Here is a 23,918-nt window from a genome sequence, read left to right on the forward strand (position 1 = left end):
TCGGACCAAAAAGTGAAGCAACCATCTTGGGTTCACACCCACAAGGCCCTCAACTCAGGCACTGGGGCTCCCAGGTTCATGCCTCTCTGCTGAGCTGTGGAAACGGGACCCTCCTCAGCAGACGGACGTTCACCAAGATAAGACGACATAACACACATGCAGAACCCTGAAAACAGAACCCAAGCCATTGGCGGCACCCAGTGAATACTAGGCATAGTTATTGTTATGCGCTCGTGTGTTCAACAGACACTTTGGGGGGGGAGTGTGTGCACACGCCGTGACATGCTCTCCTCTTATTTACATCTATAACCAAGGCAGAGGTTCCCGCCCTGTTGTGATGACGGGGTGTCATCACCACCATCAACAGTGCCATTGTGCCATCTTTGTCAACATCACCACCACCATCATGGCCATCACCACTGTGTGCTTTTTTTTTTTTTTTTTTGTATTTTTCTGAAGTGAGAAGCAGGGCGGCAGAGAGGCAGACTCCTGTATGCGCCTGAGATCCACCCAGGAAGCCCACCGGGGGGTGATGCTCTGCCCATCTGGGCAGTTTCTCCATTGCAACTGGAGCCATTCTAGCACCTGAGGCAGAGGCCATAGAGCCATCCTCAGCACCTGGGCCAACTTTGCTCCAATGGAGCTTTGGCTGTGGGAGGGGGAGAGAGAGATAGAGAGAAAGGTGAGGGGGAAGGGTGGAGAAGCAGATGGGCGCTTCTCCTGTGGCCCTGACCAGGAATCAAACCCAGGACTTCCACATGCCAGGCTGACGCTCTACCACTGAGCCAACTGGCCCAGGCCATGGGCATCTTCTTGACTAGTGGTAGTCAACCTGGTCTTACTGCCCACTAGTGGGCGTTCCAGCTTTCATGGTGGGTGGTAGCAGAGCAACCAAAATATAAAAAGATAGATTTAACTATAGTAAGTTGTTTTATAAAGACTTATTCTGCCAAACTTAGCGAAAATTGGACATAAAGTACTTGGTAATTATTATTATATGCTTTAACTTGCTGTAACTCTGCTTTATAAATTTTATAAAGTAAAGTTACTTCCCTACTTTATAAATTATCATTACTGTGGAACTGGTGGGCAGTTAGAAAATTTTACTACTAACAGAGATACAAAAGTGGGCAGTAGGTATAAAAAGGTTGACTACCCCTGTTCTTAACCATCGCCTCCATCACTGTCATCCTTGTCACCATGATCTCCATCACTGCCACCATGATCATCTGCATACCCATCATCTCTATCATCACTGCTGTAATCTTCTCATCACCATCACCCATCACAATGACCACCCCCACCACGCTCATCTTCACCATCACCATCATCATCATCACCATCCTCACCACCTTGCACGGTCCCTGCTGTATTCACAAACAGATCAGTCTTGATATTCCATCTCTCCAGGGTTCCCCTAGTCCCCCTGGAAATGTCATCCACATCCTGTTTTTAATTTGATACTTTGGTTTTCCTTTTATGTTGTTGTTTTTTGGTTAGGAATGTCTTAAACCCTGCATGTCCCAGGTGGGGGTCACACGTCCCCCCTCAGAGGCCTCTCTTCCTCTGCTGGGGTGGTGGTGGTTGGTGCCGGCGGGCTGGGGGGCCAGGCCGCCTCTGCCAGTCTCTTCACCACCTCACCCAGCTGCCCCAGACCCTGGGCAGCCTCCACCAGCTGAGCCAGCCCCAGGCCCAGGGCTTGGCGCTCCCGTTGATCCCACTCCAGGGCCTGAGTCAGCTTTTGCAGCTGGCTACCCATGTCCCTGACAGCAGCCACCAGTTCTACCAGGGCAGGTGGCTCACAAGCCATGACCCTTACAGGTGGTGGCAATGAGGCCACACATGGGCCGAGGGGGCCTGGGCTCTGAGCAGGCATTGGCCCTACAGTGAGGTTGTCAGGAGGAGGCTGATCTAAGGGGGGAGCCATATGAGACAGGTGGAGGTCAGGGGTCCCAGCAGGGTCAGAGTCCGAGTGTGGGGTCTGAGGAGGAGATGGAGGGGTTAATTTTAGGCCGTGATGTCCGGGTGGCTCCAAGTCCTCAGCAGACGCTGTGTCCATGCTTGGGGCTGAAGAGGTCCTGGAGAGGTTGGACTCTGAGTCCAGAGGAGGTTCCAAGCTGGACCTATGGTATGTGGAAGAGGAAGGGGCCCTCATGAAGGTGAACCGGGGGCGCAGGCTGGGCTTAGCTGCCAGTGCTGACACGGGAAAGGAAGGTTCTGTTTCTGAAGAAGTCAGGAGGGACTTAGTGGTGATCGCAGGGGTGGAGGTGGGGTCAGGAGTCCAGGTGGTGTGAACAGTGGTGGTAGAGTCAGGGGCTTTGGTGGTGTGAGGGGTCGTTGTGGTGTGAGGGTTTGTAACAGGGTAAGGGGGTGTGACGGGGTCAGAGGTTGCTGTCTGTTGAGCAGTTGTGGTGGGGTGAAGGGCAGGGGTGGGGAAAGAGGTCGTGGTGGGGTAAGAGCTCATGGCGAAGGAAGGGGTGGTAGTGGGGGGAGGCTCCGTGGCAGGGTCTGGGGACCCGGAAGGCTCTGGGACTGTGTTGGGGTCCCGAGTTGCATCCCAGCCTGCGGTGGTATCAGATTCCAGGGTCAGCCCCGAGGAAGGGGAAGAAGAGTCAGCCACAGCGGCTGGTGCAGAGGGATCAGAGGTCAGCTCTTTGGGCAAGGTGGGACGTAGGGTGGGTGAAGGGTCAAGGGTCAGCGCTGGAGCCACGGTGGCGGCATCCAGGGTGGACAAAGGGGTGGTCCACGTGAGGTCCGAGTTCTCCCAGGAGGCGGGGTCCGGGCCAGACGGCCAAGTGCCCGGCGGATGAGAGATCACTTCCGTCGAGGGCGATGCTGCGTAGGGGATGCGCTGTGGCGCCGAGGGGGAGGTCGGTGCTGGGCCCTGGAAAGGGTCGGGGGACGCCGTTCTGGACGCCGTGGGCCTGGGCAGCCGCCGCTGGGGCCACGGTTTCCTCCCAAAACCTGCAGGAGGAGAAAGATGGACCGCTGAGGTCAGTCCGTCCCGCCCTCCACGGACGACCAATGGGAAGGCGCAGAGCCTCGTGACGTCATTGGTTGCCGGCAGACTTCACCCCGCCCACTTGCCCCACACCTGCCCGCCTCCTCTGATGTCTCCAGGCGCCACCTGGCGGCCTCCGCTGCGGGAGGATACGCGCGCAGGTGGGGGCGGTAGTGGGACCCGGCACGTGAGGGGTGGGGGTAGCGTGGGATGCGGGAGGGGGCAGGAACGTGGGGAAGATGCACGATGGCATGAAGGAGCAGGAAGGGGCAGGGGTGCGCGAGATGCAGAAGCATGTGGGGTGGTGCAGGAGGGTTCGCAAGGGGGAATCTCAGAAATCATGATCACTATTTTTATGCCGTATTTTAAAACAATCGAATGTAATGCAAAAAAGATCCACGATGAACAGAACGTCAGATTTCAACCCAAGACGGGTTCTAACAGAGCCGAGATCAGGGGGAGGTCTGGTAAGGTAGGTCGGATCCTGCCTTTATTCTGTGTGTGTGTGTGTGTGTGTGTGTGTGTGTGTGTGTGTATGACAGTGACAGAGAGAGATGGACAGACAGGAAGGGAGAGAGACGAGAAGAATCAATTCTTCACTGTGGCATCTTGGTTGGTCATTGATTGCTTTCTTATATGTGCCTTGACCCCAGGGGGGCTACAGCAGAGTGAGTGACCCCTTGCTCAAGCCAGCAACCCTGGGCCCAAGCTAGCGACCATGGGGTTATGTCTATGATCTTATGCTCAAGCCAGTGACCTTAGAGTTTTGAACCTGGGTGCTCTGTGTCCCAGTCTGATGCTCTATCCACTGTGCTACTGCCTGGTCAGGCTATTATTATTTTTTTTAATGTATTTATTGACTTTAGAGAGAGAGGAAGGGAAAGAGAAAGACAGAAACATCTATCTGTTCCTGTATGTGCCCTGACCACCAGGGATCGAACTCTCAGCCTCTGAATATTGGGACCACACTCTAACCAACTGAGCTATCAGGCTAGGGCATTATTTAAAATTTTGATATTTAGTTCACTGTGGTTTACTTTTGCATTAACTTTTTTTATTTGCATTAATTTTTATTTTTACAAACTATCATATTAAGATGTTACTTATCTTGATGACTGAGGGCTTGGGTGGCCCCTAAATTTGGGGCCTGAATGAGAAGCCTCGTTCTCTTCCAGGTCAGTCTGAATTTTAACCTTTTTTTTTTTTTTTTTTCATTTTTCTGAAGCTGGAAACGGGGAGAGACAGTCAGACTCCCGCATGCGCCCGACCGGGATCCACCCAGCACACCCACAGGGGCGACGCTCTGCCCATCCTGGGCGTCGCCATGTTGCGACCAGAGCCACTGTAGCACCTGAGGCAGAGGCCACAGAGCCATCCCCAGCGCCCGGCCATCTTTGCTCCAATGGAGCCTTGGCTGCGGGAGGGGAAGAGAGAGACAGAGAGGAAAGCGCGGAGGAGGGGTGGAGAAGCAAATGGGCGCTTCTCCTGTGTGCCCTGGCCGGGAATCGAACCCGGGTCCTCCGCATGCTAGGCCGACGCTCTACCGCTGAGCCAACCGGCCAGGGCTATTTTTTTTTTTTTTTTGGTATTTTTCTGAAGTTGGAAACGGGGAGGCAGTCAGACAGACTGCCCCGACCGGGATCCACCGGGCATACCCACCAGGGGGCAATGCTCTGCCCATCTGGGGCATTGCTCTGTTGCAACCAGAGCCATTCTAGCACCTGAGGCAGAGGCCACAGAGCCATCCTCAGCACCCGGGCCAACTTTGCTCCAATGGAGCCTTGGCTGTGGGAGGGGAAGAGAGACAGAGAGGAAGGAGAGGGGGAGGGGTGGAGAAGCAGATGGGAGAGAAGCAGATGGGAGAGAAGCAGATGGGCGCTTCTCCTGTGTGCTCTGGCCAGGAATCGAACCCGGAACTCCTGCACGCCAGGCCGACGCTCTACCACTGAGCCAACCAGCCAGGGCCTGAATTTTAACCTTTTTACAGGTGAGGTGAATCAGGCCGAGAAGGTAAGCAACTTGCCCAGAGTCACACGTGTACCCAGTTCACAAGCTGCAGGGACAGGATTTGAACCCAAGTCCTTTGTACCCAGAGTCCACACCATTAAGTATCACTCTCTTGGTGATGGGAGTGTTCTGTGTTGTCCTGTGTGGTCCCGTGAAATGGGGCTAGTTCCGCTGAGAAACCAAATGTTTCCTTTTTCACATTTCTTTCACATTGAAGTTGCCACCTGTGTTGGTAGCTCTAGGGAATCCCACTGGTTCCTATAGGGTCTCTGAGGTGCACATCTGTTACCCTGCCATCTGTCTGTGAGGTTGGAGAAGCAGCTGGGTGGGGGGCTTGGCCTCCAGCCTGGCTGCCTGGGTTGAAACCCCAGCTCCTTGCTCCTTACCTAGGTGACTGTGAGCAAGTCACTTACCTGCCTCCCCTCCCACTTTCTTCCCCATCTGTAAACTATAAATCATGCGCGAGCCTCGAACCTTTCACGCAGAACTATCCTTAGGATTCAGGGAGATGGTGTAGGCACAGAGCACTTAGCATAATGCCTAGTATATAGTAAGTGCTCTCACAATTAGTCATCCTGTCATAGCCATCGGAGTCTGTGCCTCAATCTCTCTCATCTGTGAAATGGGCATAATTATCTCACCCACATCGCAGGGCTCATGTGGGTGTTACAAGGATGAAAGGGGTAAAGTATACAAAGTACTTAAAATAGTGCCTGACCCATTGCATATCGCTCAATAAATATTAACTGTTGTTTGTTTTTTGTTTTTTTATTATTTCAAGACTCTCAGCTTACTTAGACATTTTCAGGGCTCAGATACCTAGATAGGTACTGACTTTTTTTTTTTAACCTTTTTTGATTTTACTTTATTTATCCATTTTTAGAGAGGAGAGAGAGAGACAGAGAGAGAGAAGGGGGGAGGAGCTGGAAGCATCAACTCCCATATGTGCCTTGACCAGGCAAGCCCAGGGTTTCGAACCGGCGACCTCAGCATTTCCAGGTCAACGCTTTATCCACTGCGCCACCACAGGTCAGGCTGGTACTGACTTTTAATGTTTCAGACTCAGGGTGCAGTGAGCTAAGCTAACCAACAGTCCCTATAATGTCTCTTCTTGTTTTATTTTTATTTTTCTCCTCTTTGTCCCCAATCTCCAACCCCTTCACCTTCTCCCATAGGTACCTCTATGAATGGACTTGACATATGTCCTTAAACATATCTGTGTCCCTTGGCCTGGATGGTTGGCTCAGTGGTAGAGCATTAGCCTGGCGTGTGGATGTCCCAGGTTCGATTCCTAGTCAGGGCACACAGGAGAAGCACCCATCTGCTTCTCCATCCCTCTTCCTCCCCTTCTCTCTCTCTTTTTCTCTCTCTCTTCCTCTCCTCCCACAGCCATGGCTAAAATGGTTCAATCAGGTTGGCTTAGGGCACTGAAGTTGGCTCCATGGCCTTATCTCAGGTGCTAAAATAGCTCAGTTGCCAAGCAATGGAGCAGTGACCCCAGATGGGCAGAGCATCCCCCCCATAGGGGGCTTGCCAGGTGGATCCCAGTCAGGTGTGCATGCAGGTGTCTCTCTCTGCCTCCCCCCTCACTTAATAATAATAATAATAATAATAATAAAAAGTATGTGTCCTTATACAATATAGACTGCACATATGGCCTGACCAAGTGGTGGCGCAGTGGATAGAGTGTCAGCCTGGGACGCTGAGGACCTAAGTTCAAAGCCTTGAGGACGCTGGCTTGAGCATGGGCTCATAGACATGAGCAAGGGGTTGTTGACTCAGCTGGAGCCCCTGGTCAAGGCAGTATGAGAAAGCAATCAATAAACAACTAAGTGCTGCAAGGAAGAACTGATGCTTCTCATCTCTCTCCCTTCCTCTGTGTCCGTTTGTCTCTGGCTAAAAAAAATAAATTAAAAAAATGCACGTATGTATTTATATTAGTATGTATGTATGAATATTTTGGGGTTTGCAGATCTGCAAATAACATTCTGTGAGAGACCTCATTCCGCACCTTACTTTTTCCTTCAATATTATGTGGTTGGTACCTGTCTATGTTGCTGTGTGTACGGCTGCTTTAGCTATTGCATAGAATTCCACCCTGTGGACGCATCACCCTTCTCTTACCCACTCCTCTAGTGTTGGCCATTTAGCTTGACTCCAACTCCCGGATATTGCGATGTTCCAAATAACATACTCATGTATGTCCCCTGGAGAGCCCTTTCAAGGATTTCTCTGCAGTAGCAGGATTGCCGAGTCAAAATTTAGAATCCTATTTAACATCACAAAATACGGCTTGATTGTTTTTGTTTCTTTCTTTCTTTTTTTTTAATCAAAAGAGCTCTGTCCAGTGGGGATGCCTGTCTCCCCACATCCTCACCCACGCATGGTGTTACCTGTAATTTTTTCCATGCTTGTCATGGAAAAATTTAATTCTAATTTTCTGACTCCTTGTGAGTGTGAACATTTCTATGCATTCTCATTGGTCACTTGGGCTCCCACTTCTGTGAATAACCTGTCCATTGCTTTTGCCCATTTTCTTACGGGCTTTCCTACCACTTTCTTGCTGATTTGTCCAAGTGACTTGCATAGGGTAGATTAGGGTTTCTGAACCTGGACACCATTGACATTTGGGACTGGACGATTCTTTGTTGTGGGGGGCTATCCCAGGAATTGTAGGTTGTGTGACAACGTTCCTGGCCTCCTGCCTACCAGCTTCCCAGGTATGATGATCCGAGCCATCTTCAAAGATTGCCAATAGCCCCCAGTTGGCCACTGGTGTGTTAGTATGAACCCCTCACACGTTGGGTCTCTCTGGGGTAAGAGTTGGGTCACCATTGGGGAATTGGGAGCCCATTTCTCTACCACACCACATAAGTTTCCTCATCCCTTCAGCCAGCCACGGGCCTCACCTGTGTCTCCGCGGGTCCTGGGAGCTGGTGATGGGTACCCTGGACTCTTTGGGGTGCCGGTGGTAAGAGTGGGTCCAGGTACGCCGGTGGTGGGGGTCCCCTTGGCCAAGGCCCCTCCTGAAGGCATGCCCCACGTCCTGGAAGGCTCATCACCTTAGAAGATACGGGAGAACTGAGTGTCCCTTCCCCTTGATTTTGACCTTCTGCTCCTGCTGGGCCCCAGGTCAGGATTGATCATGTCCAACTAGACCAGCACTCTGACTTCCTCCCTGACCTTGCAGCCACCTTGGCGACTCTGTTGGGATGTTCTCAGCTACCAACAAAAGAGACTGGAACTAAACTAGCTCATTTCTGTAAATTTTCCCCCCAGGGGAAAAAATACCCCTATAATATCTTTATTACTAAACTACCTGAAATAGTTCCATAACATTATTTTCCCTAAGTTTTTTGGCTGAGGACACTTAGACAACCTCTACCTGCCAAGTGTCTATAACATATAGTTCTACAATGTATGTAGTACAGTGGTCCCTCGTCTATCGTGGGGGTGAGGTTCCAGAACCCTCTGCGATAGACAAAAATCTGTGAAGTAGTGACTTTATATATATTTATTTTATTTACATATATTTTTAAGGCTTTATAAAACCTCCCCATACCTTATAAACCTTTCCCACACTGTTATGAACCTTTCCCACACTCTTTGTATATTGTTTTCAATTTTTTAGGTAAGAAAATGATTATTTTAGCCTGACCAGGTGGTGGCACAGTGGATAGAGCGTCGGACTGGGACGTGGAGGACCCAGGTTTGAGACCTCAAGGTCACCAGCTTGAGTGCAGGCTCACCTGGTTTGAGCAAGGCTCGCCAGCTTGGACCCAAGGTCGCTGGCTTGAGGAAGGGGTCACTCGCTCTGCTGGAGCCCCCCAGTCAAGGCACATATGAGAAAGCAATCAATGAACGACTAAGGTACCGCAACAAAGAATTGATGCTTCTCCTCTCTCTCCCTTCCTGTCTGTCCCTCTCTCTGACTCTCTCTGACTCTGTCACAAAAAATGCTTATTTTACTGCAAAAATTATTAAAATAACATATAAAAATACCATATACTGCAAAATCCCACGATATAGCAAAACATCTGTGACACAAAGTTAGATATAATTTAAAAATCCATGACACAGTGAGACCGCGTCAAGCAAACCGCGATATGGCGAGGGACAACTGTATACATACCATTTTATAGAGAACAGAAAGATAACTCAGTCCTCTAGCTCAGTAGATCAAAACACTTATTTTAACAACTGCTTTGTCGAGATACAATTCACACACCTGAAGTACGCGAGACTGTGGTTTCTTGTACACTCACAAAGCTGAGCCACCACAGAGTGCTTCGCCACACTGCATTCCACCTGGTCAGCTCCCACCAGCTCTGCCCCACTCTTCCCCTTCGTTTTCCACCCAAGTGAGCCCATGAAGACATTTTCCCCACTCTGCATACAAAGCCAGGCAGAAAAACAGTGTCTAAGACATCAGGGGTGTTTGCCGTGGTCACTTTGGGCTCTGCGGCTAGCCCTCTCAACTGAAGAAACTCCTTGCTCTGAGCCTTGCCGGGTAGCTCCGTGGTTAGAGCAATGTCCTGATATGCCAAGTTTGTGGGTTCGATCCCCAGTCAGGGCACATCCAAGAATCTACCCACGGATGCATAAATAAGTGGAACAAACAAATCAGTGTTTCTCTCTGTGTGTGTCTCTGTCTCTCCCTTCCTCTCTCTCTAAACATCAATAAATTAAAAAAAATTTTTTTAAGAAAAAGCAGCATTGCATTAGTTCCTTGGGCCCTTGAGAGGCCAAATCACACTCCTTCTCTCCATCGGGGAAACCACGGGCCAAAACTTACTGTATTTTTCGCTCCATAAGACATACTTTTTTGCCTGACCTGTGGTGGCGCAGTGGATAAAGCATCGACCTGGAAATGCTGAGGTCGCCGGTTCGAAACCCTGGGCTTGCCTGGTCAAGGCACATATGGGAGTTGATGCTTCCAGCTCCTCCCCCTTCTCTCTCTCTGTCTCCCCCCTCTCTCTCTCTCTCTCCTCTCTAAAATGAATAAATAAAAATTAAAAAAAAAAAAAAAAGACATACTTTTTTCCCTCCTGAATAGTGGAGGAGAAAATGCCCGTGTGTCTTATAGAGCAAATGGGTTTTTTGGGTTTTTTTTTAGCTGCTGTGGGTTCCTGGACAACTAGAAGAATATCTGAACGTTAAAGTCTCTTCTCATTTGTTAATAACAGTGCTCATGGTTGTTAATACTGCTGTTGAGTTTACATGGTTGAAATATTATTGTGGTATATTTTATTACATATCTTAACGCACTATTTGGTTCAGAATTTTTTTTTTTCTTATTTTCCTCCATGAAAACCCTAGGTGTGTCTTACAGTCAGGTGCATCTTATGGAGCGAAAAATACAGTAGCTTATCCGCCAGTCCATCTTTGTGCTTTAACTATACATGTAGGGCTCCACATGGCTTTTGCACACTCTGGCTTCCTAAGCTAGCTTCAGACAGCACACCGCCGCGTGTACACGGCATAGATCGTCTTGCAGCTTGCTTCTTGGCTGGCCCCTTCCCAGCGGGGTGAGCACCTCACTTCAGTTCTCCGCAACTCAGTTTCCTATAAAATGGGGACCACAATGGCCTGTACCCCAGGGGGGGCAGTCGCAGGGCCTGCCCTGTGATACATGGCCCTTTGAATTAAACATGTAGACCTCTAGTTCCTTCGTGTTAACCTCTGGATGATACTGTACCTGTATGTGGAATAGACAAGCATTGATGTATCTATGCCTCCGTTGGTGGGGGGTTAGGGCGTGGCCGAGGTTTTGCTGTGACAGGTATGGCGGCGGTGAAGCCCTTGAACCCTTGTCCTCATCCTTGGACTCACGGGCAAGAATTCCTCAGCACCAGCCTGCGGCATCGCTGTGGGAGGCCTGGGGTCTCCTTTGGTGTTGTCCTAGTGTCCTCCAAAGTGGGTGCGGTCCCCTTGCCCACCTTGGGTGCTCAGACATCGTCCTTTGGCAATCTCACGGGAAGATGGTGGGCAGGGGAGCTGTGATTTTGTTTCAGGAGACCCTATGGAAGCCCAGAGAGGGCAAGGAGCTTCCCCAAGGTCACACAGTGAAGGGAAAGCACTTGGCTTCGGACCTGGGCAGTTCTCTCGAGTGGTAGGTGGGGACTGTGTTCTGTCGGGGTGCAGGCCTCCCGATCTCACCTCACGGCCCGCCCCTGCTTGAGGCCCCCCACTTCTTCAGAACTAATTCCATCACCTGCTCCTTCCCAGTCTCCGTGGCTGGAGGGGTGGAGGGCATCCTCTGCTGTCCTGACCACTCTACCTCAATGTCCTTCTCTGTACAACGGGGCTAAGGATAGTACTTGTCTCATAAGGCTCTCTGGGGAGCAAGCAAATTAAGCCACGTAGACAGTGCCTGGCACATGGAGTATTCAATGACCATGAGCAGCTATTACCGTTACTATCCTTTGACTTCTAAATGTAATTTTGTTTTTGTTTTTTTAAGTGAGAGAGAGAAAAAGATACAGGAACAGAGAGAGATGAGAAACATCAATTCTTTGTTGCGGCTCCTTAGTTGTTCATTGACTGCTTTCTCATGTGTCTTGATGGGGGGGGGCTACAGCAGAGCAAGTGACACCTTGCTCAAGCAAGCGACCTTGGGCTTCAAGCCAGCGACCATGAGGTCATGTCTATGATCCCACACTCAAGCCGGCGACCCCTCCCTCAAGCTGGTGAGCCTGAGCTCAAGCTGGTGACCTTGGGGTTTCAAACCTGGGTCCTCAGCGTCTCAGGCCGACACTCTATCCACTGCGCCACCACCTGGTCAGGCACTAAAGGTAATCTTGCATGTAACCTAGGACCCGCTCCCCTCTGCATGACTTCATGCAGCCATGAGAAACTGTGATAGCCCAAGCCCATGAGTCACCCCACCTTCCCAGCAGGGTGCGAAAATTTATTAAACACGGCTCTCTATCTGCCCGGCCTCATCCCTTCCCACAGCTTCAAATTCCATCCGGTCTATTTGCGTCTGCAGCCCAGGCACCCCTTGGCTCCAGGACCACGTATCTAATGTCTCCATCTGGGGGTGCACACACATCGCCAGCACACCTGTTAATACCCCTGCTCTGGAGCCAGTGCCCCCCCGCAGTGTTCCCCAATCCCCTCCCTCCCTGTCCTCACCCCATCACCAGACCGCATCAGCTCCACCACCAGAATACAACTTGACCACGTGCACTTCTCTCAGTCTCCCCAGCCACCCTCATTGAGGCCACAATCACCTCTCCAAGGACCTCATGGTCTCCCTGCATGCATTCCCATGCCCCATCCTGACTGACTGCTTTGCAAAGGCACATGTGGTCATGTGCTGCCCAGCTTAAGATGGTCCTCCATGGCCTGTCACTGCACATAGAGTCTGGTCCTCACCACCCATCACTCCCCCCTGCCTGATGTGCTCCACCTCAACCACCCGGTTCTCCCAAAGTCCCACCCCAGGGCCTTTGCATATGCTGCTCCCTCTGCCTGGAATCCTCCCTCCAGGCTCCCAACCCCAGCCAATGGACCACAGGTCTCATCTCCAGCCATCACCCCATCAACCACAGCACTTCCACCCCGCTGAACTTGCTGCTGTGTCTTGATCCAGCTAAACACAGTCCCACCTCAGCGCTTTGCACACACTGTTCCCCCTGTACAGAATACTCTCCAGCCAGATCTTTGCCTGACTTTCTCCCTCTCCTCCTTGAGGTGTTGGTATGTTGTCCTTGACCATCCTACTTTAAATTTTGACACAGCCTCCCCTCCCTCGCTCTGCTCACCATTGCTATGTGTCCCCAGGGATGGGTACTCATGCCTGCCACACCGCAGACACTTGAGACACGGATCAACATTTGCGTCTTTAAATTCCCCCACGTGGGGAGGCTCAGGGAGTGTTGCTTCTAGAAAGATGGAAAGTGAAAATCCCGACTTCATAAGCCTCCACCTTCACCTTCTGTATTCTGTCTGAACGTACACTGTGGCCTCTCATTCATTCACTCATTCATTCAAAAAATATATAAAAAGTCTGCCAAGTCTCTACAACACAGACCCTGTGGTATACTAATGCCCTGACCCCCAGACCCTGTGAATTATGTGTTAGCTTATGTAGCAAAAGGGACTTTACAGGTGTGACCAAGGGTTCAGACCTGGAGATGAAGAGATGATCCTATATTAAATTGAGTGGGTCCAATTTAATCATACAAATCCTTAGAACTGGAAAAACTTTTCCCTGCTACAGTAACAGGGAAAAAAAAAAAAAAAGGTTGATGCAAGTTGCTGGCTTTGAAGACAGAGGAAGGGACCACAAACCAAGAACCATGGTGGCCTCTAGCAGTGAGAGAAGGCAAGGGGACCAATCCCCCCTGGAGCCTGCAGACGGAACACAACCCCATGAGCTCCTTGGCGGACCTTTGCCCCACGGAACTGCAAAATAAGCTTGCATTGCCTTAAACCACTAAACGTGTGATGTGTTATGGCAGCCATAGAAACCACAGTAGCTAAAGATGCGACAGAGCCAAAAGTCTAGTGGAGGTAGCAACATCCCCAGCTGGCAATGCCATTTCCTCAGCTCCAGCCTTGGCTGCTTTGAGGGTCCCCTCCCTCCTGGTGTCAGCTGGTGCAAATCCTACCATCTCCTCTGTGAGGTTTTTCCACATTGCTCAACTGAAATCATCACTCCCTCCCTGGGATCCTGCAGCTGTTGTTCATTTCCAACTAAACAAAACAAAACTCTTAACAACCAATGTTTTGTGGTTTTCAACAATTTCACACACATTTGGCTCGCTGGCCTGGGACCTGAAGTCACCCGGCTAGTTCGAATCCCAGCGGAGCCACCAGGGAGTTGGACGCCAGAACTCATGTCCGTCCTTACTTCAGAGATTCAGTTATCTTTCTCAATCCCCTGAGCAACGTAGGTGTGAAATCCTTAAAAATAGATCTCAAGTGTGGCTCCCGAGATCAAGGGTCACTTCTCTGAGCCACGTAGTTTCCCTACATTAAACGTAGGTGTTAACGGCAGGACCTATGTAGCCCAGTTGTTAGGATATGCGTGCCTAGCACTGAGTGAATGAGCTCTCCTTGACCCTTGTTTGGTTTTCTTTCTCCCCAGAGGAAGAAACTGTAGCTCAGAGGAAGAGTCGTATTTTTCAAGGTCACTTTTCTAGAGAGACTAGGGACTCACATCTCCTTTGTCCCACTCACCACCCTCCCAAGATTTCCCATTACAAAGGCTGTACGTGCCACTGTCCCCAGTCTTCCCCTGCACAGGGTGTCGTCCTGCACGGATGCTCCCAGGCCGCCTTCTTCCCCACCAAGGGGATCCCAAAGGCGCCCCCTCCACAGCTGCCTGCGCCCTCTGACCGACCCCGCCACGAGAGGGCGCTCTCGGATAGGGAGGCAGCGAACCAAAGTCCTGGCATGCTGGAATCCTGGTTACCCTGCCCGGAGGAGCTACCCCGCTATACACTAGGCAGGATAAACCCTGATCCACAACCTGGGTACGCCCCCACCCCCGCAACGTTGTGCAGCCTCCAGGGGCCTCTTCTTCTTCCCTGTGCACCATGGCAGCAACCACTCTGTAGCACCGAAGCGCCCTTTGCCCGGCTTTTATAATGGCGGTAACCGCGGGCGTGAGCCAGCCGGCCAATCAGAAGCTCAACACGTTGGTGACATCACAAGACACTAGGCTGATGAACGCTCGCTCTTCCCAGGCCTCAGTCCTTCGCCCTCGGTCCTTCGCCCCACCCCTCTTAGTCGAGATGGCACAGTGTGCGCATGCGCGCAGAGCTCGTGGAAAAGGAAAGGGGTGTGTGGCCCTTCCCGAAGGGACCCGAGGGTCGCAAGGCGGGCGATAGGGACAGAGCCAGGGCATTGTGTGTTGGGTGGGGGGCGCGGGGATGCATGGAGGCCACGCCCCGTCCTGCCACGCTCCTCACCTGGGCCCGGATGGTGCCTCTCAGCTGGGGAGGGGGTCCCAGGGCTCCAGGTGCTGCCCCAGGAGACAGCGTGTCCAGGAAGCCCTGCTGCTGTGGTCCCCTTGGCCAGGTCCTCTCCCGAGGTGGGGTCCCAGGTCCAGGGGGGATAGTTCTCCTTGTCGGCATGGCCTTGGGGGAAATCGGGTGGGGTCTGTGTCCTGTCCAGCCTCAGAGGTCCCTGGTACTGCCCCAAAGTCCCCTGCCAGAGCAAATCTGGGTCCCCCGATTTCATGGAACCCTGACTCTGGGCCCCCCACAGCACAATGTCCCCCAGTACCTGTGCAGGTCAGCCCCACATCCTCCTCGTGGTCACAGTTGTGCTGTCCCCGCGGCCCAGCAGGGCATTCGCTCAGTGAGGTCTCAGTCCCTTTGCAGCGGACATCATCCAACCAGATGGGCCCCGTCCCGGGGCCATAGTGGGTTTTGCCCACACGGGGCTGAACTCGTCCGCAGCCCAGCTCCCAGCAGGCCACAGTACCATCCCGTAGGTCCCAGTTGTCATCACACACTGTCCCCCAGAGCCCGGCATGCCACACCTCAAGCCGGCCAGCACACCGGTTGGGCCCGTCAGCCAGACGGACCCGGAAGGGTCCTGCAGTACAAGGGCCCCAGGTCAGGATGGGTAACCTTGGGTCAGCCCAGCCCCTTGACACACCCTCTACTCACCTGATACCCTGGGGGTGCCCCCAGCAGGAGAGGGGGCTGGGTCCTCCAATGACTCCGGAGAACCTTCTGCTGGAATCTCAGCTGATGGCTCCACAGGGAATGGAGGGATTTGCTTAGTGGTGGCCTCAGAGGTCATCATTTCTCGGGGATTTTGAGTGGTTGGCATTGTCACCATCTTAGAGGCGCGTTCCCAAGGGAGCCAGGGGGTCAGGACTGAGGTAGTCTGTGAGGTCAGCCTGTGCGGGGGCTCGGCAGTCAGGTCTGGGGAGGCCGGGGAGGTCAGTTCTGGGGAACCCTGGGTGCCTGGGACCCGGGAGTGTTTAGTGGTTGGCATCACTGAGGCCTGAGTTGTCGGCCTCTTTGCGTGCTTGGTCACCCACTTCTTTGTGCTCTTGGGCATTTTCCCAGGGGCCTTCGTGGTTTTCTCAGGAACGCTGGGAGTCAGCCTTGCAGAGGGCTTGGTGGCCAGCTCCCCAGAAAGCCAGGCGTCTGGGTCTCTGCCCAGGCTAGGGATCCAGCTCCAGCTGAAGGGGTCTGAGATGGAGTCCAGGCCAGGCGTCCCTGGCAGGTGGAAGGGGAGACAGGGATGGTGGCAGACACCCCCCCCCCATGGTGCTAAGGCCATCTCCCTCTCCCCAGTCAGTCACTAAGCTCCCCCTTTCATTCATCCGTTCTTGTCACAAACACTTACTGAGCATCTCCTGTGAACCAAGCTCTGTGCCTGACACTGGGCACATTGTGGCCAGCCAAACTCGACCCTGTCCCCTGTCTCCTGGGCTCACCCTTTGCCTTTTATACCTAAGTCGTCCTCTCCTATCCCTGGCTGCAGCCTCCCTTCCTCCCTGTCAGGTTCTCACCAACCACGGGAGGCATACCAGATCTGACAGGTCACACCCCACAGCCTAAAGTCCTTCTGTGGCTCCTGTGGTCCCCGGGAGGAGAGGCACAGGGCCTTCAGGCAGAATGGATGACTCCATCTGTCCAGCAGCTACCTACTCACTCCAAATCTGACTAGCACCTGTGTGTGGCAAAGGGTGACCGTCCCCGGCTCCTGGGGGTGACCCGAAACCCTTGGGACGTCCTGCCTGATAAGAGTGCCTCCTTTGTCGGACTGTTTGTCTGAAAAAGCTTCTATAAGAATTCTGACACCAAGGCTGGGAGAGCTTCCCTGCCCAGCCCGTGCGGTGTTGGACTCCCCAGGAATGGACAGCGCCCGTCTCTCCTGGACCCTGCCTCCCATTCCTCCTCTCTCGGCCGATGGTCATCTGTGTCCTTCTGCTGCAAGTAACCACAACCCCGAGTGTGACAGCGTTTCTGATTTCTGTGAGTCCTTCCAGAAAATTATGGAAGGACCTCCCAGATTCTAACATGTCGCACAGGTTGTTGTGATTTGTTGGTGCATCTGTTCCCTTGTGAGCTGTGAGCCTCTCAAAGGCCCGACCATGTTCACTGCATTCTGAGGATGTAGCTCAGTGTCTGGCACTTCACCAGAGGCAGATTTAATGGCAGGCATACCAGGCACGCACCCTGGGCCTCAAATTCCGAAGGGCCCCGCAAAACCCAAACTTCACACTTTTTTTCCAATGTAAGGAGCTCAATATTATCTTCCATGCCGAGGGCCTCAAATAACCTTAATCCACCTCTGCACTCAGTAAATGTTGGCGAGTGAACAACCAACAGGAGCCCTGAATTTACTGCAGGGGGCCTTCACTCTGGCTTCCCTCCACATCTTGGGGTCCCTTTCCTTTTATCTTGGGGAGGACAAAGCCCACCCCCCATGTGGGAGGTTTCCCTGATTCTTAGGGGAGGAGGAGGAAGAAGAATCCCAGCACTGCCACTTAGTTGCTGTGTGACCTTGGACAACTTACTCAACCTCTCTGCACCTCAGAGTCTTCATGGACATATCATCCACCAGCCGGGACTTATTGTGAGGTGCAAATGCAGTCATGTGAGTGAAAACAGCCAGCCCAGGGCAGGAGCAGAAGCAGCAGAAGCTCAGTCCATATTAGTGTGGATGTTAGTTCCTGTACCCTCCTCCAGAAAGCCTTCCCAGAACCAAGGGATGGCTAGGGCTCCTTACCAGTGCAGGTGATGCCAACATCCTCATTGTGAGCGCAGTTGTGCTTCCCCCAGGGAGTGGCAGGGCAATCAAAGAGCGACCTCTCCGTCCCTGCACAACCCACATCGTCCAGCCAGATGGGGCCAGCACCCCAGCCAAAGCGACCGGCGGCAGCATCCAGCGGTCGCGCTCCACCGCAGCCCAGCTCCCGGCAGACCACAGCCGAGTCCCGCAGGTCCCAGCTGTCGTCACACACCGTCCCCCAGCGCCCGGCGTGCCACACCTCCAGCCGGCCTGAGCATCTGCTGGGTCCAGCCACCAGCCGCAACTGGGGGGACCCTGGGGTGGAAGAGACCCAAAGAATTAGGATTGGGGATGCCGTCCACCCTCTGCATCCTCCTCTGACTCCTCTCCATCCGCCTTTCCTTCCCGGCAGTAAGCATTTAACTGAGGCCTGTGCTGTGCCATCGTTGGCATTGGGTGCAGGAATAAAGGGCCAACCACAGGTCCTGGCCGGTTGGCTCAACGGTAGAGTGTCGGTCCAGTGTGTGGAAGTCCCAGGTTCGATTCCCAGCCAGGGCACACAGGAGAAGTGCCCATCTGCTTGTCCAACCTTCCCCCTCTTCTTCCTATCTCTCTCTTCCCCTCCCACAGCCAAGGCTCCATTGGAGCAAAGTTGGCCCAGGCGCTGAAGACAGCTCCATGGCCTCTGCCTCAGGTGCTAGAATGGCTCCGGCCGCAACCGAGCTACACCCCAGATGGGCAGAACATCGCCCCCTGGTGGGTATGCCAGGTGGATCCTGGTCCGGCGCATGTAGGAGTCTGTCTCTCTGCCTCCCTGCTTCTCACTTCAGAAAAATACATTAAAAAAAAAAAAAAAAAAAAAAAAGCATCGCCTGACCTGTGGTGGCACAGTGGATAAAGCATCGACCTGGAAATGCTGAGGTTGCCAGTTCAAAACCCTGGGCTTGCCTGGTCAAGGCACATATGCTTGATGCTTCCAGCTCCTCCCCCCTTCTCTTTCTCTCTCTCTCTCTCTCTCTCTCTGTCTCTCCCTCTCCTCTCTAAAAAGAACGCTGAGGACCTGGTTTTGAAACCCCAAGGTTGCTGGCTTAAGCACAGGCTCACTAGCTTGAGTGCAGGGTCACCAGCTTGAGGATAGGATCATCAAAATGATCCCCAGGTCGTTGGCTTGAGCCTAAGGTCACTGGCTTGAGCAAGGGGTCACAGGCTCTGCTGTAAATCCCCCACCCATCAAAGTACATATGAGAAAGCAATCAATGAACAAGTAAGGTGCTACAACTACGAGTTGATGCTTCTCATCTCTATCCCTTCCTCTCTCTCTCTCAAAGAAAAAAATTTTTTAAAATAATGCATTTCAAGACATGACCACAAAGCATTAAAGCAAGTGAGACCTCTGAGCACTGGCCCTGTACACCTGTCCCTCCCTTCTTTGTCCCTGTAGACAGTCTTTGAGCAGAGGATAAAGGCACCAGGACCTAACAGGGGGTGAAACAGAAGCCCAGGCCCTGTTTTGGGGGGAGCAGGACGGACTCACCAGTCTCTGGCCCTGGTTCCCAAGGGGCAGGGGAGGAAGTAGACAGAGATGAAACGCCTGCTGTCCTTGAGGCCGGGCGCACAGTTGGGGGCAGAGCTCTGGACGCTGCCCCAGGAAATGTGGATCTGTTGCTGCCCACCTCAGAGTCCGTGGGTGGGATATAAGCGAGAGGCATGCCTGAAGCAGGGGAAGAGGTGGTCACCGCTCGTCCAGAACTGCCCACAGCTGCCACACCCTCTGCCCCAGGCCACTGGGGTAGAATGAGGTTCCACGGATCAGAAGGGGCGCATAGGCAGTCTGAACAGACATTAGGTACCTGAGGAGAACACGCAAGCCCCCCACTTCTGGCCTTGCATGCCCACCGCCTGGCTTCCCTTGGAGATCCTCACCATCACACACGGCCCCGGCATCTTCGCGGTGGTGACAGTCATGCTGGCCCCAGGGCCTGGACGGGCAGAACCGGAGGGCCATCTCGTTTCCCTGACACCGCAGGTCGTCTAGGAGGATGGGTCCAGCCCCCTCCCCAAAAAAGGCCCCTCCAGGGGCAGCCAGGGCAGCCCCACAGCCCAGCTCCCGGCAGGCCACTGCGGCATCCCGGAGGTCCCAGGCGTCGTCACACACGGAACCCCAGTGACCTCCGTGCCACACCTCTAGGCGGCCGGCGCACCCGTGGGGGCCATCGGCTAGGCGCAGCCGCGGGGCAGGGCCTGGACATGGAGAGGGGGAAGAGAGGCAAACAGAGAGATGGGAGCCTCTGCCGCTTCAGCCCCAGATGATGCTGGGGATGAGAAGGCCCTGAAGTGGTGAGTCACTGGCCAAGAGTCCAGCCCTGGCCAGCCACCCCCATGTCCCTGCCTGCCCAGGGCACCCTTGGCCCTGGCCTGGCTCCCCACTCCTGCTCCCTCCTGGTAAGAGCCACCGACACCTCGGGGGACCAGCCTTGTCTGAGAGGAACATCCTGGACCCTGCCCAGAACATGCATGCGGCAGCCCTGGGTTCCACCCCCAAGAGATGAAGAACACTCATAACTATGACAACTAAAAATGTCTGCAGACTTTGCAGGTGTCCCCTGCAGTCGAGGTGGGAAAATCACGCCTCCTCTCCCCTCCACATGGAGAACTGCTGGTCCAGATGGTAACCTCTTGCTGGTTTTAGGAAGCACTTGTGTCAGGCCTTCTGGGAGCATAGTGGGACGTCACTGGGGGGCGTAGAGCTATCCCCACGTGCCAGTGAGAAAGGAATCACACCCCCCCCCAGTCAGTGCTCCGGGGCGAAGAGCAGAGCGGCAAAGCCAGAAACCTGCCCTGGCATCTCCTAAGGGACAGGAGCCTCCCCTGACTGGGTCACTGAGAATTAAAGGTGTTGAGGCGCTAGCTTCCCAGACACCTCAGTGGGGTCCACTTCCTCCCAACAATGTAGCCATCTCTGAAGCCTCAACTTACCTCCTGTGAAGGGCCCTCCCTCCGGGCACAGGTGTGTTCCCTTCATGGCCCCGCCCCCGGCTCTGGGCCCTACCCTGCCCTAATGGCCTGGGTAACCCTGAGGACCTGGCCACGCAGCGGACAGACCCAGGGTCCAGGCCAGGGGGGGCAGGGGACACACCTGTGCAGACCACCCCTGCGTCCTCGCTGTGGTCACAGTTGCTCCGACCCCAGGGGCTCCGGGGACAGTCCCGCAGGGCCTGCTCGCCACCTCCGCACCCCACGTCATCCATCCACACGGGCCCGGAGCCCGCACCAAATCTGGCCCCTCCAGGGGCAGCCAGTGTGCCCCCACAACCCAGCTCCCGGCAGGCCACCGCCGCATCACGTAGGTCCCATCCATCATCGCACACTGTCCCCCAGCGCCCGCCGTGCCACACCTCCAGCCGGCCCGCGCACCCATGGGGGCCCGAGGCCAGGCGCAGCCGCTCTGGAAGGCAGGGAAGAGAAGGGGGAACAGACAGGGGTCTGTATGAGGCAGGCGGGACAGTGGGTTCAAACACCCGCCCCAGACAGGGCAGAGGCCTGAGACCCACCTGCCAGCAGGGGCCATTTAGGGGAGAGGGGCAGGGTGCCCGGGTGCCAGGTGCAGACAGCTGGTTCCCTCCATGGGTGCAGTGGGGGAACAGGGGCCCGACTCCAACTCCCCGAGGGCCACAGGTTCACAGGACACCTGGGGGGTCCAGGTAGATCCAGCCTGTCTAGGGTCTTGTCCTATCCAGGTCTGTGGAGGGGACTTACCCTGGCGGGGGGCTCCGGCCGTCAGCAGAGGGGACCTGGTGGACTTGGCCTGCTTGGGCGGCCGGGGGCTCTTCTTCCGGGGGCTGTTCTGGGGGGTCCCAGCTGGGTGGGGCGCTGGGAGAAGAGGCAGCAGGGAACTATAAATCAGGAGCTGCTGCCCCTTCCTCCTGCTGCCTGGGGGGCTGCGATGGGGGCCATTAGGGTTGGGCAGGAGCTGGGCACCTGTCTGTCCCCTGAACCAACTCTCTGATGGGAAGGCCCCTCTCCCCCTGGCTGAGCAGGAGGGGGTGTGGGCAGGTGGACTTACGGTGCATCACAGGGGGCTCCTCGGAGCTGGGGCTCAGCTCCCCAGACAGCCCCGGCCATAGGTCTACATCCATGAGCGAAGGTGAACCGTCCATGTTCCTGGAGTCAGCCACACGCTGACCTGAGGGAGCAGGAGACTATGGAGGGGTGGACCCTGTGAGAGGCCCGGCAGGACCCCTGAGCAGGGAGATGTCAGGGTCCTGGAGGGGAGGGAGGGCCCCCCCCTGGACCCTCAGAGCAACTGGGCTGAGGACATGGGGTCCTTACCAGCACAGACGACACCCGCGTCCTCCTCGTGGGAGCAGATGTGGGCCTTCCACCCGCGGTGGGGGCACAGGCCCAGCCGCCCCTCGCTGCCTCGGCAAGCCAGCTCGCTTAGCCACACCGGCCCCGCGCCCTCCCCAAAGAAGGCCCCTCCAGGTGCGGCCAGCGCACCCCCACAGCCCAGCTCCCGGCAGGCCACTGCTGCATCCCGTAGGTCCCATCCATCATCACAAATTGTCCCCCAGCGCCCGCTGTGCCACACTTCCAGCCGGCCTGCACACCCGTGGGGTCCGTCAGCCAGACGCAGCCGCTCTGGGGGGTGAGGAGGGGACAGAGAAAATGTTCTGACATCCTGGAGGCCCTGGGGTCAGGGGCTGCCCTACAGGTGTGACTGTCCTACAGGTGTGGTGGGGGACCCCCCACTCCTGGGTGCCCAGGACAGCATTCGTAAGAGACCCTGGTTCCTGTTTTCAGTGAGTGGCTGGCCACCCAGGGGAAAGGTGCCCAAGGTCATATCCAGTTGGGGGGAGCGGTGGCCAGAGCCCAGGGGAAGGCAAGGCTAGAAACGGTATGGGGCTTAAAGCTGGGTGAGGCCAGATGGAGGAATGTTCGGGGGCCACTTACCCACAGCCTGGATCCCCATCAGAGTCGCTGGAAGGGAGGTCGGAGGGGTGGGACACAGTGAGGGGCAGGCCCAGGGGTCCTCTCTCCAGCACAGGACCCTAGTCTTGAACACCCGGACACACACACGGACACACACACACACACACACACACAAATCCTTGCACCTCTGAACTAGCAACCCCCTGCTGGGAAGGAACCAGGACTCTGGGCCAAGAAGGGGCCCCCAGATGACACAGGTCAGGGCTGGAGACCAGGACCCTGGTGCTCCCCAAAGGCCTGGCTAAAGGTCAAATGGTGGGCAAACCTCCACAAGGGGTCAGGGCTAGCGTTGGAGGAAAGCAGGTCCCTAGGCTGTTTCCTCTGACAGTGGCACTGGGCGTGGACAAGGCTGGGTTCCCTGGGGAGTCATGCAGGGGAGGAGGGCAGATGTCCTGCATCCCCTGACACCAGGAGCGGGACCCCGGAAGTCTGAGTCTCTCCAGTGGATGAGCTCAGGGGTCACAAGGTGGGGCCTAGGCCCCCGAGTCCTCTCCAGGAAGAAGGGGTCACTCACCGAGGAGGCAGGCCAAGACCCTCATGTCTGCAGAGTCTGGGGCAGGGATGGGGTGAGAGGGAATGGGAGCTGGGGAGGGGAGGCAGCACGGAAGGGAGGGCGGGCGGGGGGGAGCGCCTGCTGAGGCTCCCTGGCCCCGATGCTCTGCCAGGAGCCAGAGGCTGCCGAGGAGGCAGCAGGGGACAGACAGGAGTGGGGGCAGGGAGGGGGCCGGCCAGCCGGCTGAAGCCTGGGGAGAAGGGGGGGGATGCGGGCAGGAGGGAGGGTGTCCAACTGCAAACACCCACACAGCGCTGGCCAGGCTTCCCAGGCCAGGCTCCCTGGGCGGCAGGCTGCAGGGAAGGGGCGCACATGGAGGCGGTGTGGGCAGGGTGCCCACTCATCTGCCTGCTCTCCTGTTCAGCTGGGGAAGCGCGGTGGGACCAGGCTGGAGGGGCCGGAGGCTAGATTCACAGGAAGTGCTGGGCTTGGGGAGATCACGGTTCAGCAGCAAGAGGGTTTCCAGCCAGACATCAAGAAGGACTTCCTGGATTGGGTGGGAAAGGACACCCTCTCTCCATTCCCCTCTGGTGAGAGTTGGATGCATAGCCCCTAACCCACTTCAGGGAGCAGTGGTTGAACACTGGGAACTGGGTGAGGGACAGGCAGACCCAAAGGTCTAGGCCGGGGTGGGAAGGCGACTGCACACTCACACAC

At 55.0% G+C, this 23,918-nt stretch overlaps 1 protein-coding gene across 1 annotated transcript; it reads right to left on the minus strand.

Moving 5' to 3' along the window:
* Positions 1-1,094: 1,094 nt before the first annotated feature.
* On the minus strand, positions 1,095-23,316 carry SSC5D (scavenger receptor cysteine rich family member with 5 domains). Its single transcript, XM_066270990.1, has 14 exons — positions 23,223-23,316; positions 22,670-22,696; positions 22,049-22,357; positions 21,783-21,902; positions 21,476-21,589; positions 20,856-21,164; positions 19,643-19,960; positions 19,254-19,430; positions 17,717-18,034; positions 15,637-16,197; positions 15,248-15,562; positions 14,920-15,099; positions 7,918-8,070; positions 1,095-2,964 (listed from the first exon to the last, which is right to left on the minus strand). The coding sequence occupies exons 1-14, from the start codon at positions 23,245-23,247 to the stop codon at positions 1,535-1,537; spliced, it is 4,356 nt and encodes a 1,451-aa protein (XP_066127087.1). The 5' UTR covers positions 23,248-23,316; the 3' UTR covers positions 1,095-1,534.
* Between the last annotated feature and the right edge of the window lie 602 nt (positions 23,317-23,918).

Source organism: Saccopteryx bilineata, chromosome 3 (assembly GCF_036850765.1).
Source record: "Saccopteryx bilineata isolate mSacBil1 chromosome 3, mSacBil1_pri_phased_curated, whole genome shotgun sequence".
Lineage (NCBI taxonomy): Eukaryota > Metazoa > Chordata > Mammalia > Chiroptera > Emballonuridae > Saccopteryx > Saccopteryx bilineata.